The sequence below is a fragment of the Cornus florida genome, unplaced genomic scaffold, assembly GCF_030987335.1.
Source record: "Cornus florida cultivar Cherokee Brave unplaced genomic scaffold, ASM3098733v1 CherokeeBrave_3.0.0_Hap2_Chr04, whole genome shotgun sequence".
Lineage (NCBI taxonomy): Eukaryota > Viridiplantae > Streptophyta > Magnoliopsida > Cornales > Cornaceae > Cornus > Cornus florida.
The window spans coordinates 185374-202229 of record NW_026775574.1 but is presented as its reverse complement, the minus strand read 5'-3'; the positions used below and the strand labels follow the sequence as shown (position 1 = coordinate 202229).

General features: G+C 39.8%; 1 protein-coding gene across 1 annotated transcript in view; it reads left to right on the top strand.

Moving 5' to 3' along the window:
• The window catches only part of LOC132302403 (uncharacterized), a 30153-nt gene extending 15574 nt beyond the window's left edge, over positions 1–14579 (top strand). Inside the window, exons 2-3 of the mRNA XM_059799237.1 lie at positions 12200–12639; positions 12866–14579. Coding sequence (XP_059655220.1) covers positions 12200–12639; positions 12866–14345 — 1920 coding nt within the window. The 3' untranslated portion in view covers positions 14346–14579. The remainder of the gene's footprint in view (positions 1–12199; positions 12640–12865) is intronic.
• The last annotated feature ends 2277 nt before the right edge of the window (positions 14580–16856 follow it).

Below are 16856 nucleotides of genomic sequence, written 5' to 3'. Positions count from 1 at the left end.
ATTTGCACTCCGCAGCTTGCAGACATTATGACGAAGGGTGTTAGTAAGACCGTGTTTGAGGATGCATTGTCCAAGTTGGGCATCTCAGATATCTATGCACCAACTTGAGGGGAGTGTTAGCTTAGATTTGTTAGATTAGAATTGTGGAATTTGAAGGCGTAATTTGTGGGAATTGACCATGTAATTATTGTCATGATTAGTGAGCGTAATTAGTGGGATTTGACCGCATAAGTAATTAAGTATTGTAAATTATATTTCTTACCAACATAAACACATGGGTGTAGACATGTCAGAAAAACAACTATTTCTTAATTCTCATTCAATTCTTTAAATATTTCTCTTCTATTCCTTCTATCTTGTATTTCTTCTATAAGAAAGCAACCATAATCTCTTAAAGAGAGCACTAAAGATACAACTTCTTTATTCAATATTTACCAACTTCAAAGAGTTATATACAAGTTATGTTACATGGTTTTGGGTACATGTGTGGGCTGTGTGTAAGCGTCAGATTTGTCAAATTTTGGGCCCAAAGAGACAGAGTGTGGCAACTTATGTGGGTGGGTGTGAGACACTGGACGAGCTACCATAGTGGGCTAGCTACCGGTTCCACAATCCTACATTGTCTAGGAAAGGTGAAGGTACTTATATGTTCTTGTTTCATCTCAAAATGGTATGAGGTGGGGTAAAACCTAAGAACAAAGCCGCGCGGCAAAGCGATAATATCATACCATGTGGTGTAGTGGATCGTTATAAAATGATATCAGAGCCTAGAAGTGTGTCGACGGAGACATTGGGTCTCTTAGGGGGGTGGATTGTGGCGACCTTGTGGACGGGTGTGAGGCATTGGCAGGTAGGCGACGGGTGCACGATCCCACATCACCTGGGTGTAGAAAGGGGAAGTGCTATATATGTAGGATTGGTACTCTCCACAGTATAATGTGTTTTGGGCTATGCCTAGGAACATAACAGTGCGGGCTTCAGCTTATAGCAGACAATATTGTACCATGTGGACCTGGTTAAGGCCAACGAGGACATTGTGCCTCGTGGGTTGTGTGTGTGGGTGTGTTGGGGGGGGGGAGGTATTGTGGCAACCTATGTAGGCAGGTGCGAGACACTGGACGAGCTACCACACTGGGCGAGTTACAGCTTGCACAATCCCACATCGCCTGGGAAAGGTGAAAGTGAAGTACTTGTAAGTGCTTGTTCTATCTCCTAATGGTATAAGGCCTTTTGGGGTAAAACCCAAGAACAAAATCGTGCGACTGAGGCCCAAAGCAAACAATATCATACCATGTGGCGTAATGTGTTACACAAAGACACAACTTAATGTTCGTCTTCTTTAATACTCCTGTTTTATTTTCTAGAGTAAAATTTTGTTTTTATGTGACAGAGAGTGTTTAACATAGACACTTAATTCATTTTGAAGTAATAATGTAATAGTAAGAGTTCATTTAGAAAAAAAAAAAAAAAAATGTAATAGTAAGAGTGTTCTATGTACAATAAACTTGAATGATTGGATATGTTACATGCCTGTCTAACCTGATGTATTTGACACATATCTCATACCTAACGCGTTTTTAAAGAGTCAAAACATAGATTATGACCCATTTTAGGCTTTGTTCAGATTCATGAGAGATAGGGAGAGAGAGAGAGAGAGAGAGATTGAGAGAAATGTGTATATTGTCTCACACACTATTCAGCCCTCTAAATAGGGCTTATATAAAGAACAAGGGTTAGACACCCTAATTACACAATTACACAATAACCCTAACTACCATGGTTAATTACATAATGACCCAATATTATAAAGGATATACATTCTAACACTCCCCCTCAAGCTGGAGAATATATATCAAATAATCCCAGCTTGGAATAGATAGTCCTTAACCGATTATGACCCAGTGCTTTGGTAAACATATTAGCTAGTTGATCTTCAGACTTCACAAATGGAGTAGAGATGCTACCACTTAATATTTTTTCCCGAGTAAAATGACAATCAACCTCAATATATTTGGTTCTCTCATGAAACACAGGATTCGGTGCAATGTGAACTGTTGCTTGGTTATCACAGAACAATGGAGTAGGAGTTTCAACTGTCAACCCAAGTTCTTTTAGAAGATTTTGTATCCATGTCACCTCACTAGTGGTATGTGCCATTGCCCTGTACTCAGCTTCAGCACTAGACCGAGCTACCACCGTTTGCTTTTTACTTTTCCACGTAACAAGATTTCCTTCTACAAATGTGCAGTAGCCTGTAGTAGATCTCCTATCTGAAGGAGAACCAGCCCAGTCAGCATCTGTAAAACCTTCCACCCTGAGATGACCATTTGATTTGTATAGTAACCCAACACCTGGAGCTCGCTTGAGATATCGGATAATCCGAAGAACAGCAATCCAATGTGGCATTCTAGGAGCTCCCATAAACTGACTTACAACTCTAATTGCATATGAAATATCAGGTCGAGTGATAGTGAGGTAAATTAATTTCCCAACAAGGCGGCGAAATCTGCCTGGGTCATTAAATAGATCACCCTCATCAGACACAAGTTTTGTATTTGAATCCATAGGAGCATCAACTGGACGACCACCTAACATACCCGTTTCTTCTAGCAAATCCAACACATATTTCCGTTGAGATAAACTTATACCTTCCTGGGATCTAGCAACTTCAATACCCAAGAAGTACCTAAGTTTACCCAAGTCTTTAGTGTGGAATCGATTTTGCAGAAACAACTTCAACTTAGCAATGCTTGCAGAATCATCACCTGTGATCACAATATCATCTACATACACCACAAGAAAAATGAAGCCAGCTTTAGTGCGCAGGTGAAATACCGAATGATCGGTCTGGCATCTGTTAAGACCAAATTCTAATACCGCCTCAGAGAATTTCCCAAACCAAGCCCGTGGAGATTGTTTCAATCCATATAGGGCCTTTTTAAGACGACAAACAGTGTGACGATACTCCCCCTGAGCAACAAACCTAGGTGGTTGCTCCATATAAACTTCTTCAACCAGGTCACCATGTAAGAAGGCATTTTTGACATCCAATTGGAACAATGGCCAGTTACAATTGGCAGCAATGGAAATAAGAATCCGAATAGAAGAAATCTTAGCAACAGGAGAAAAAGTCTCATCATAGTCAACACCATAAGTCTGAGTGTACCCCTTTGCCACTAGGCGAGCCTTCAACCGCTCAATAGACCTATCTTGTAGGTATTTAACTGTGCAGACCCACTTACAACCAACCGGTTTGGAGCCCGGAGGTAAGGGAACAAGATCCCATGTCCCATTACGATGAAAGGCATCCATTTCATCTACCATGGCTTGCCGCCAACCCATATCAGAGAGAGTAGCCTGCAAAGTCTTTGGAACAAAAGTAGCAGATACTTTTGATAAAAAACAAGATAAAGAGGATGAAATATGACGATAGACAAAGTTAGAAATGGGATGTGCAGTAACACACGACCGAATACCTTTACGAAGGGCAATAGGCAAATCATCAGGTAAAGTCGTCGGATCCGAAGACTCTGAAGGAGATGGAGGGAGCGAAGTAGGCAGGCGAGGTCGTCAAGTATAAACCTGCAATGGGACAGTAGAGCGAAGAGGTGCGGAAACAGGAAACTGAGAGGGAACCGATGGCAGAGGTGGCTTAGAAATAATATCGAGAGGAGTAGTAGAATTAGAAAAATATGGGATAGACTCAGAAAATGTTACATCAGCACTAGTGAAATAGCGTTGGAAATGAGGACTGTAACAACGATAGCCCTTCTGAGTGTGTGAATACCCAAGAAAAACACATTTAGTTGCACGAGGGTCGAGTTTATCAAGACCAGGTCCAAGGTTATGGACATAACACACACAGCCAAAGACCCGCGGAGTCAGATTAAACGAGACTGAGTCAGGAAATAGAACAGAATGAGAAGATTTACCCTTTAGCACTGACGAGGGCATCCTATTAATAAGATGACATGCCGTAAGAACAGCATCACTCCAAAAACATTTGGGAACATGCATATGAAATAAAAGGGCACGACAGACTTCCAGAAGATGACGATTTTTACGTTTAGCTACTCCGTTTTGCTGCGAAGTATAAGTACAAGAAGATTGATGAATGATGCCCTTAGTATGAAAATAAGTCTCAAACGGGTCTGAGAAATATTCTTTGGCATTGTCAGAACGTAAAACTTTAATGGAACACCCAAATTGAGTTTTGATTTCTTTGCGAAATATTTGAAAAATAGAAAACAACTCAGAACGATTTTTCATTATAAACAACCAAGTCATCCGAGAATGATCATCCACAAAAGTCACAAAATAACGAAATCCATTAATAGAAATATGTTTTATTGGTCCCCATACATCTGAATGAACTAATTGGAAAGGACTAGCCACACGATTATTAGCTCTTGGTTTAAAAGATACATGACAATGCTTACTAAGCTGACATGTTTCACAAGACATAGACTCAACATGACTAAGATCGGGAACTTGATGCTGCAGAACTGATAGTGAGGGATGGTCGAGACGACAGTGCCACTGGAAAGAAGACAAAGATGATTGAAGAGCCGTGGGAGATGGTGCAAGATCGAAGTAATACAGGCCACCTACTTCATGTCCCATACCAATCCTCTTCTTCGTCTTAAGATCCTGGAAAAGACAACATGTGGGATAAAATGTTATAGAACAGTTAAGAGATTTAGTAATTTGACTAATGGACAACAAATTAAAAGGGAATTGAGGAACATATAACACAGAGGAAAGGGACATAGAAGGGGTAAGATGAATAGTTCCCAAACCCAAGACTTTAGTTGATGATCCATTAGCAAGAGCAACACTTTGAGAGGAAGGAACAGACTGAAAATCAGATAAGAGATGAGAACTACCAGTCATGTGATCGGATGCGCCAGAGTCAAGAATCCAGGGACTCTGACTAAAGGACAAAAGACATGCAGGGGCACTACCTGATTGAGCCAAGGACCCCATGGAAGATGAGGTGGAAGTCTGTTGTTGAGACAGAAACTGAGCATACTCATCCTGGGGAATCGTGACCATAGCAGGCTCAACAGCCACATGTGGAGCAGTGGATGTGGCAGAGAGAGAAGAATCCCCATCACTAGAAGTCACTTGATGTGCATAGGAAGAAAATGATGGTTTCCCGTGAAGATCCCAATAGTAATTGACAGTGTGATTAGTAAGACCGCAGTGAGTGCAAATTTTTGAGTCTCTGCCTTTGCCTTGACCACGGCCACGGCCACGGCTGAAACGACCACCACTACCACCTCCATGAGAAGACTGGAAGCCACCCTGGTTTACAACTAAGGCAGAACGTTCACTGTTAGAAGGGGCAGTGACACCACTGGAAGCATTTCCTGAAGCGCCACTAGATAAAGTGGCACGCTGGAGTCTGGATAACATATCAGGTAGAGAGGGAAGTGTAGGGCTACCCAAAATCTGTGCATGAACAGGTTCATACTCTTGTGACAATCCTGTGAGAACCTGAACGACATTAAAATCCTCACGTTGCTGCTGCATGCTTTTCACATCAGAGGTGATGGGCTGGTACATATTCATTTCTTCACACAGTCCCATTGCCCGTGAGAGGTATTCTTCTAAACTGTGAGTCCCTTGCTGGAGGTTAAAAAATTGTCTACACACCTTATAAACTCTGGTTATATTACCAGCACCAGAATCTAATTGTTGGAGTCGGGTCCATATCTCCTTGGCAGTGTCCAGATATAACAAGTTGGAGCTAATATGAGGTTCAATACAAGTCAGCATTAAGGAGATGATCTGAGCATCCCTTTGTTCCCATGAACTAAAATTAGCATCACTGCTTTTGGGTTTATCTTGAATCAAATGATTGCCAAAGCCTTTGGCTTTCAGGAAAATGGCCACTGACTTGGCCTATAAAATGTAATTTTTTCCATTAAGCTTGACTGAAGTCATGGGAGGATTAAAGGATGCAGGAGATAGGAGATCTGAACTGGAAGCCATGGAGAAGATAAAAAAAAAAAAAAAAAACGAACCTGGGAAAAATGCAGAATCAGAACCGGGTCGGATCTGGATAACTGGATTGGATCAAAAACAGGTCTCTGCTATCCCGGTTTTAGTAAACCAGGATTGGAATAGTGTAGCCGCGTAACCAAACAGGGGTGTTCTTCACAATCCCACCAACAGACTCCGGCAAGCACACAGCGGTGACACCACACAACTTCCGCAACTTCCGACGAAGAAAAAAAAGGCAGAGAAGAAGCTTCACCTCTGCAAATGACGACGGTGGGTGTCGGCGATCTTGCTGACGATCGACGCGGCAACAACACAAACGGCCAAGGGGCTTCATATCTGACGGCGACGAAGGAGGATGTAGATCTGACGGCGACGAAGGAGGCTGCAGATCTGACGACGACGACTACGGGCTTCAGATCTGACGGCGACTAAGGACGATGACGGCTTTGAGTGATGTTCTCAACCTACTGGCGACACGAACTTCCGACAAAACCACCGACAACATACTCACGATTCCAGTCGCTCTCATACAAGGGCAACACACTTGTCATTTCCCACACCCATGAATTTATACCGCTCTGTTACCATGTTCAGATTCATGAGAGATAGGGAGAGAGAGAGAGAGAGAGATTGAGAGAAATGTGTATATTGTCTCACACACTATTCAGCCCTCTAAATAGGGCTTATATAAAGAACAAGGGTTAGACACCCTAATTACACAATTACACAATAACCCTAACTATTATGGGTAATTACATAATGACCCAACATTATAAAGGGTATACATTCTAACAGGCTTCAAAACCCCAGTCAGAATTAGTCCTAACCTTTAGATTAAACTAATTGCAACCGTTAATTAAAATTTAAATACATGGAGCCTAAAAAAGACATGTTCTAACTCAGCCACTTGATTGCTGCACTAAAAGTCTAAATAACAAGGAATTAGGAGAGAATTGTTTTAGTAAAATGGTATTTCATTGATACTGAGAATGATATACACGCACACTACTTATAGGCTCTAAGGCACTAAAAAAGGGACAGAATAACTATACAACTAATTTTCCTTATTTATAGAGTTGATTAGGCCTATATTTAAACATAAAATACAGCTAGGCAATCCCTAAAGATCAGCAATAAATCTCAGCCGAATATTCTTCTTTCCAACACTCCCCCTCAAGCTAGTTTGAAGATATCTTCCATAGCCAGCTTTCCCGTCAATTTCTCAAATTGTTTCTTGGACAAACCCTTTGTAAGAACATCTGCAATCTGTTCATCAGTTGGTATATAGGTTAGAAAAATCTGCTTGTTCTTTATTTTCTCCTTGATGAAATGCTTTTCTACCTCAACATGCTTGGTTCTGTCATAAAGAACAGGATTATGTGCTATTGAGATTGCTGCTTTGTTATCACAGTATGCCTTTATCGGAGAGGGACTTGAGACCTTCAGTTCGTCTAAGATTCTCTTAAACCCACAACACCTCGCAAATTCCATGGGCAACTGATCCAATTTGGCTTCAGCAATGCTTTTTGCCTCCACATTTTGCTTTTTACTACGCCAAGTAACAAGTTTTCCTCCAACAAAAGTACAGTAGCCAGAGGTTGACCTTCTATCGGTTATACTCCCAGCCTAGTTTGCATCCGTATATACTTCAATTTGTAGGTGACCGTATTTTTCAAACAGTAGGCCCTTCCCTGATGATCCCTTTAAGTACCTTAGGATTCTGTACACAGCCTCGAAGTGTTCTGGACCTGGTGAGTGCATAAATTGAGTTACCATGCTCACTGCAAAAGCTATATCTGGGCGAGTATGCGATAGATAAATCAGTCTACCAACCAGTCTCTGAAATTGTTCCCTGTTCTTCACATCTTCGGGTTTAGCAGATTGGAGCTTCAAATTAGGTTCAATTGGTGTCTCTGCTACCTTGCAATCGAGTAGACCTGTCTCTCCAAGAAGATCCAGCACATATTTTTGTTGAGACACGAAGATGCCCTCTTTAGACCTAGCAAACTCCATTCCAAGAAAATACTTTAAGGCTCCCAAGTCCTTGATCTCAAAGTTATCAGCAAGAACTCTCTTGAGTCTTTTGAGCTCAATATAATCATCACTTGTTAATATTATATCATTAACATAAACAATCAAAATAGCAATCTTTCCTTCTTTTATAGAACATAGTGTGATCTGCCTGACTTTGTGTATATCCGTGGCCCTTTACAACTATCCCAAATTGCTCAAACCATGCTCTGGGAGATTGTTTGAGGCCATACATGTATTTTCTTAGTCTACACACTTTCCCTTCACCAAGAAGTTCATTAAACCCCGGTGGTAGGCTTATAAAGACTTCCTCTTCCAAATCCCCGTTTAAGAATGCGTTTTTTACATCTAGCTGGTGTAATGGTCAGTCAAGACTAACTGCTAAGGATAGTAAGACACGGATTGAATTAATATTTTTGACTGGAGCAAAAGTCTCCTTGTAATCAATACCGTGTGTCTGTGTAAATCCTTTTGCCATTAAATGCGCCTTGTACCTTTCTATACTTCCATCAGCTCTACACTTAACTGTAAACACCCATTTGCATCCTACCGTTTTCTTCTCCCTTGGTAAGTTAACTATCTCCCAAGTCCCATTCTTTTTTCAGAGCATTCATCTCTTCCAAAACTGCCAATTTCCCATCCGGATTATCTAAAGCTTCTTGAATGCTTCTCGGGATAAACAGGTGGGAGATTTTTGAGGTAAAAGCTTTATGAAACTTAGAAAGCCTATGGTAAGACACATATTTAGCAATAGGATGTTTTGTACAGGTTCGGACTCCATTTCTAAGTGCTATAGGTACATCAAGATCGAAAGCAGCAGGAGTGGAATTTGACAAAGAAGGATTAGAGTTACCTGGAGTAGTAGATGGACCATCGCTCGGAGATAGTGGTTGGTCTTGTGCTAGAGTTGTAGGCAAGTCTTTATTTTTTTGATGAGTACTCCTAGTGTAAACACGAAGCTCTGAGTCTTGACTAATAGAAGTGGAAGGATCAAGAACAGGTACGTGAAAGAAGGTTTTAAGCAGAGGAACAACATTTTTTTGATGAGTACTCCTTCTAGTGTAAATACGGAGCTTTGAGTCTTGACTATTAGAGGTGGAAGGATCAAGAATAGGTACGGGAAAGAAGGTATTAGGCAGAGGAACAGCTCTTTCCCAAAACTGAGCTTCATTATTCACTATCGCCCCCTGAAGGCAGTTTTGTCCAAAGTAAGACTGACTTTCCATAAACGATACATCCATACTCACAAAAGTGTTTTTTATTTTAGGATTATAACACTTGTCTCCCCTTTTATTTGGCGCATAACCGATAAACACACATTTTTCTGCCCTAGGATCAAGTTTGGATCGAAGCCTACTAGGTATGTGAACAAACATAGTGTACCCAAAAATTTTCAAGGGTAATTCAGAGAAAAGTCGACGTTCAGGGAAGAAGTTTTTGAAACACTCTAAAGGTGTAATATATTTTAAAATACGAGTAGACATTCTATTTATCAAATAAGATGCTATCAAAATAGCATCCCCCCATAGATATTTTGGTACATGCATTGAGAAGATAATGGCACATGCAACTTCAAGTAAATGTCTGTTTTTTCTCTCAGCAATACCATTTTGTTGAGGAATATCACTACAAGTAGATTGATGTTGAATCCCTTTTTTTTTCAAAAAAAAAAATTTCCCAAAAATTGAGTGAAATACTTAGTTCCATTATCAGAATGAAGTATTCTTATTTTTGTTTGAAATTGGTTTTCAACTATATTATAAAAATTTTTGAACAAATTTTCAACTTCTTTATCATTCATCAAATATACCCAACATAGCCGAGTGTGATCATCTATGAAAGTTACAAACCATTTTTTTTTGCAGAAGATGTGGTAATTTTTGAAGGACCCCAAACGTCACTATGAATCAAGTAAAATGGTTTTGAGGCACAATATGGTTTTGAATTGTAAGTAGTATGATGGCTCTTTGATAAATGACAATTTTCACATTGAAAAAATGAACAATCCACAATTTTAAATAGAACAGGAAATAGATACTTCAAATAAGAAAAACTAGGATGTCCTTGTCTAAGATGCCAAATCATTATTTGTTCACGGACAGAGAGAGAACTAATACTAGTACCAATGCCTTGAGCTTGTTCATTACGGAGTAAGTTATCATCAAAATAGTAGAGACCGTCCACCATTCTAGCACTGCCAATCATCATCCCTGTGCTCAGGTCCTGAAAATCACAGTGAGAGTCAAAAAAGGTAGCACGACAATTAGAATCTTTAGAGAGTTGACTCATGGATAAGAGATTACTGGCATGATTAGGGACATGAAGGACAAATTTTAGGGTGATTTTTTTAGAAATTTTGATTGAACCTTTTCCTGCAATAGATGAAAATTTTCCATCTGCATTTTTAACTTTTTTATTACCAGAACAAGGCGAATAAGAAATACATGAGAGAGATTTGTCATGTGATCAGAAGCACTCGAATCAATGATCCAAGGTGTGGGACTAGAATGACAAGAGAAAGCACTAGAGTTACTACCTGTTTGAGCCAGAGAACACTAGGAATACCAGACTCTGGATTGGATTTCAGCAGCTTCAGAAGATGATCCATCTGCTTTTTACTAAAGGGACCAGCATCAGCCTCATTTGCATGAGCAGATCGGTCTCTAGGTTTGCTGCTCTTCCAGTTTGGCGGGTTTGCCATGAATCTTCCAGCATGTCTTTCGTGTATGGCGGGGTTTGTTGCAGAAATCACACCATATCCGAGGCTTGTCCTCGGTTCTGCGCTAGCTATTGGAAGTTCTGCTCATATTTGCATCAGCAGCGACTAGGGTAGAATTTTCAATTGATGCCCTAGCCCCCTTTTTTCCGAGCATAACACTACGGCGGCTTTCCTCCCTCCGAACTGAGCAAATACCTCTCAAAATGAAGGAAGAGGACCACGACCAATGATCCTTCCCCTTACTTCATCAAATTCTACGTTCAGGCTAGCGAGAAATTTGTAGATGCGATCGTTTTCCACTGTCTTCTTGTGGTGATTGCAATCATCTGGAGATTTCCATTCATAGTCATTGAAAATATCCATATCCTGCCACAACCTTTTCAACATATTGAAGTATTTGGTGACGTTGTCTCCCCTTTGTCGAATTTCTCCGCGCTGTGGTTGCAGTTCGTACACTTGGGATTGATTGCCAAGGTCAGAATACATCTGGTGAATATTATCCCAGAGTTCCTTGGTAGTTGGATAGCACATATCGTATCCTTCAAATCAGGTGCCTTTGTTTCACCAGTCAGGTGCCCAATCTTTCCTCTCTCTCTAATATACATACACACTGATTCAGACCAGCGCAGAATGGTTATCTGAACAGAGTGCGAATTAGAATTGGGACCACAGTTTTCAGTAGGCTTAGAAGAGACTACAGATATCATGAGAAGCTAGGGTTTCGATTTGAGAGGAAAAAGAAAAAAAATGTGGAGTTTACCAAGGAATAAGTCTTGGTATTTTTTCGGAATGCATAAAAGAGTCAGAAATGAAGTTCCTACTCTGATACCATCTAAACCACAAGGAATTAGGAGAGAATTGTTTTAGTGAAATGGTATTTCATTGATACTGAGAATGATATACACGTACACTACTTATAGGCTATACAAGGCACTAAAAAAGGAACAGAATAACTATACAACTAATTTTCCTTATTTACAAAGTTGACTAGGCCTATATTTAAACATAAAATACAACTAGGCAATCCCTAGAGATCAACAATAAATCTCAGCCGAATATTCTCGTTTCCAACAAAAAGAAAAGTAATCTACTACATGAAAATGAACAGATTGCCAAAATAGTATGAACAGTGCCTATTGCAAAATTACTACAGCGACTGAAGCTAAAATAGTGAAACAACCTAAAACTACCATAAGCACTTATTTTCATACCACAAATTCACAATTATTTCTTGATTGACCTGAGGTGCAAGACCTAGATTTCTGGCTTCCGAAGATGTGCAACTGCCAAGAATTGACCAAGATAGCTATCGCATAGTGCCCGGGGATGTTTTGGGGGGGGTGGGGGGGTGGGGGGTGTGTGTTGGGGGGGGCGGAAGATCTTCGATGTTCAGCTGTGGAATCTGTTCCAAAATTGAGGCTTCCAACTTTCCTTGTGCAGATGATGTTGGTGGACCTGACAATAGAGTTCATGGGATTGGTCCCAGTCATTGTTGCTTTTGTAGACCGCTTGTTGGGCTGTAATGAGCACCATTGGTTGGGAGAGCGCTTGCTTCAGACATTTGATGAGCATTTGCTTCCAAAAGTCATGGTAGACTACAAATTGGTATCTTACCTCCCAATATTTGATAGAATTGCTGAGAACAATACGGTTCCTCCTGGTGGATTGTTGGAGCTGCTTACCAGGTTCATGATTTTCCTTGTCGAGAAACATGGCCCAGACGCCGGATTGAAATCTTGGTCTCAGGGAAGTAAAGTTCTTGGCATCTGTCGAACGATCCTGATGCACCACCACAGCTCCAGGTTGTTCCTTGGACTATCACGTCTTCTTGCATTTACTTGCCTTCATTTTCCTGATTTGGAGGTTCGTGATGATGCAAGGTACATATTGCCTTTTCTTGTTTATTTGTTTTCTTATTTTGTTTTATCTTTGGCTTTTCTATTTCAATCAGCATGTTTTACAGTTTATATGCTCCTTTTAATCACGAAGATCCAAGTAAAAATGATTTGAAAAGCATAAACAGCCTGTGAGAAGGAAGAAAAAAAAAAAAAAACCCATCAATATCTGATGCATGCTACAAATTCTCATAAATATGGCATTTTGCAGGATCTACCTGCGGATGCTTATCTGTGTGCCAGGAAAGAAACTCCGGCACATACTTGATCTAGGGGAGCAATTACCTGGCATTTCACCATCTTCCCAGCCCAGCTCATTCTTCAATGTTCAGTCTCCTCGACCTTCTCGTGATCTCAAGAAATTCGGGAATATTACATCCTACATCCACCTTGAGCGGGTGATACCGCTGCTTGTCAAACAATCTTGGTCATTGTCCTTATCAACTCTAGGTATCAGTGGCAATGAAACTGGTTTTTTAGAGGACACCAGGGACAATGAAGCCCTGGTTGACCAAAGGGAGCTTGATGGAGGTACTAGTATCCAGATTATCTCGAAAACAGAAAGAATTGATCAGCCACGGGAGCCATTACGTGTGATGGATTCAAAAATTGCAGAGATAGTTGGAACATTAAGAAAACATTTTTCATCTATTCCTGATTTCAGACACATCCCAGGCATCAAGATAAGAATATCCTGTAGTTTAAGATTTGAATCAGAGCCTTATAATCACATATGGGGTCTGCCTGCTAATGGTTCTGATGGAACAGATGCACTTCCTGCCATCTATGCAACTGTGCTAACCTTTTCTTCTTCAGCACCGTATGGGTCTATTCCATCATATCACATACCTTTTCTTCTAGGGGAACCTCCCAGAAATGATTATTCCTTGGTGCAAAGGGATTCCTTAGAAATTGTTAATGTCGGAAATGGTTTAGAAAAAGAAACAACCTTCAAAGCTCCTGTTATGATTGAATTGGAACCACGGGAACCAATGCCTGGTCTTGTTGATGTGTCGATTGAAACAAATGCAGAAAATGGTCAAATAATCCTTGGTCAGCTTCAGAATGTCACTGTTGGCATTGAAGACATGTTTCTTAAGGCTATTGTCCCATCTGACATTCCGGAAGTTGCAGTACCTGGTTATTATTTCGATTTATTCAGTGCTCTGTGGGAGGCATGCGGTACTTCTTCCAGTACTGGTCGAGAGATCTTCCCGTTGAAAGGAGGCAAAGGGGTTGCAGCAATCAGCGGGACCCGGTCAGTCAAGCTGCTTGAAGTTCCTGCAACCTCTTTGATTCAGGCTGTTGAGCAATACTTGGCACCTTTCGTTGTTAGTGTTATTGGTGAACCCCTTGTCAATATTGTGAAGAGTGAAGGAATCATCAGGGACATTATCTGGAAGGATGTGGCTTCAGATTCTGCCTTTGATGTTACTATCTCAGATACAAAGTTTAATAAGGGCCCACTTTATCTCAAATACATTGAGGATGAGGATGATAGAGAAAGTCATGTTCACATCAGCAAGAAAAACATGGGTTGCTTTCTCATTTTGATATTCCTTCCACCCAGATTCCATCTCCTTTTTCAAATGGAAGTATGTGATGTTTCGACATTAGTTCGAATTAGAACTGATCACTGGCCATGCCTAGCTTATATCGATGACTACCTGGAAGCTCTATTTACTCTATAGAATGTTTTTTTTTTACCCCCTTCTCTGGCGCATGTAGTTTCTCTGTTTTTGTTGTTGAAAGATCATTGCAAGTACTCTAAATTCTTTTCCCATATTTTTCCCCAAATCGGAAGTACTATTTGGCACTCAAGAATAAATAGTGTACAATGTACATACCCCTCCTAGTGCGGATCCTTCTTTATGTATTTTTTCATGTACTAGAAATTTCAGAAATGTATTCTATTGGCATCTGCATTTTACTTTGTCAAATTAACTGCGAATGTGCAATCTTTGAATGGGTCATGAGATGCTTTTTCCCATCGTCCGTTTCTTTTTTAATGAACAAGCTTCTTCCCATCCTTAAATTGCCTGGCCATTGCAATCTAACTGATGGTAGAGAAGGTTCCTGTTATTTTCTTGTATTGCCATACTTGTCTCTGCAAACAAAACAAATAGCTATATCATAAGTTGCATGCGAACAAATTTTCTTAACGTAGAGCTTACCCAAAAGTATCTTATTGATGTTCACATGGCCTATTGGCGTGGCGTGTTTAAGCGTAATTTTCTACTTTAAGCGTCCATAGACTCTATTTTATGGGCCTTTTAGGGTGGTTGTATTTACCCACGGAGTATATAAATCTCCTTTCTTCGGGCTTAAAACGTGCAGTGCGAAATATAAGTTGGAATTACTGTGAAGAGAGAATGTGGGATGCATATTCCTACTGAAGTATTAAAGCAGCCTTGAAACATTTCAGATTGCTGCCTGGGGATGGCACTATGCGTCTCTCATTTTTTGTGTGTGTAGGGGAAAGCTCATCTCCGGGGAGAATAAGCTTGTCCTCACTATTTTGTTGGATAAAAAACATTGTTGAGCATTTCCAATGCAAAATGCTATATTTCTATGCCAAATCTATATTTTGAGAGGGGGTACAGTGTCAAAAAATTATATTTTTGCAATTTTGTTCCAATAGTGCATTTAATCCAAAATGCAATTTTTTTACACAACAACCATTCCTTGTTTTGAAAGCCCATTGGAATGCCTTATTTTCATCCACTTGCTATATTTTGAGTTTGAGAGGCCATTTGAGAGCTGCTATATTTGGTAATACTTTTGAGAATCTCAAAATATGAAAGGTCTTTTGAGAGGCCATTGAGTGTCTTATTTTCATCCACTTGTTATATTTTGAGTTTGAGAGGCCATTTGTGAGGCCAATGGAGATACTCTCTGTCACCTCATGAAAAAGGTGGGCATTTATGTAATTTTATAAGCCTAACCTCTCCCCCAATGTTTTCTTCACGCGCTCTCCTAACCCTGAATCAGAAATGTATACCAGTAGTATTCTTTGAGTTGTGCAATTGAGAAAACTTTAATCAAGTCTGAGAGGCAAAAAACGTTATTGTTCTCTGTTTCATCAGAGTTACTATTCTTAACTTTGTTGAGGTTCTTTGTGCATAAGAGTTTTGGGTTTTTGTCCAAGATTGTGTGCTTTCTATGGGATGGCTTTTATCTATCCCCCGTTTGACAGTCCTTTGGGTTGTCTGGTCGGAAGGACACAATTGCGTTGTTGTAACGATTCAAAAATTATAATAAAATTCCTCAATTATTTCAAATCACAAATATATAAAAATACTCATAGGATCATAAAAAATAAAAAAATAAAAAGGCCCTTTATTGATACAAAAATCAATTTCCTCAAATAAATATACCAACGCCAACTCTTCCACCTAAGCCCGAAACTAGCAATCCAAGTTCATTCTCGGTACCTGAAAGTGGAAGGGGGTGAGACGGGGGAAGTCCCAATAGGAAAAACCATAGCAAGAATTTTAAGGAGGTTTCGTGAAAATTAACTTTACAAAATATAGATATGGTTTTGAACAAAAATACATATATGCAATTTTAGCAAAATAACAGTCACAAAATATTTGAGATAAAATCACCCCAAACAATTCAAGGTATAAAAAACCCTACCCAAAAAAATAAATTCATCATTGGATCATAAAGTCTTTGTCCATCTCGGCTCTCTGTCTTTCCTCTAATTTTTCTCTTTTTGTGCATCTCTAATTCTCTTTTGTTAACTCACCATAGTCACATGGCAGATACATATATAAAGGCAATCCACCAACACAAAACAAATATCAATACTGCTCACCACACGCCTCCACAATCAAATGCTTCCACTAACACAAAAAATCTCAAATCAATGACAAATAACAAGTGGACCCTGCCACCACCTCTTTCTCACTTATCTTTACTTTTCATTTCCTTATCTTCATATTTCTTTTTATTCTATATACAACAATACAATGTCTCACTCCAACACATCACTCTATTTACAATATGATTAGATGGTCCTGTGTTGCTTCTTTTGACTTTTTTCTTCATTTGATTATATTTTCTTCGTTCGGACTCCAAATCAAGTGATTTTTGAGTCTAAATTTATTAATTTTTCATTGTCTATCCAATGGTATGCATGGTAGCATCCATTCCAGTTTGAAATGACCATTTTACCCATAGTGGTTCATTTTGTCTGT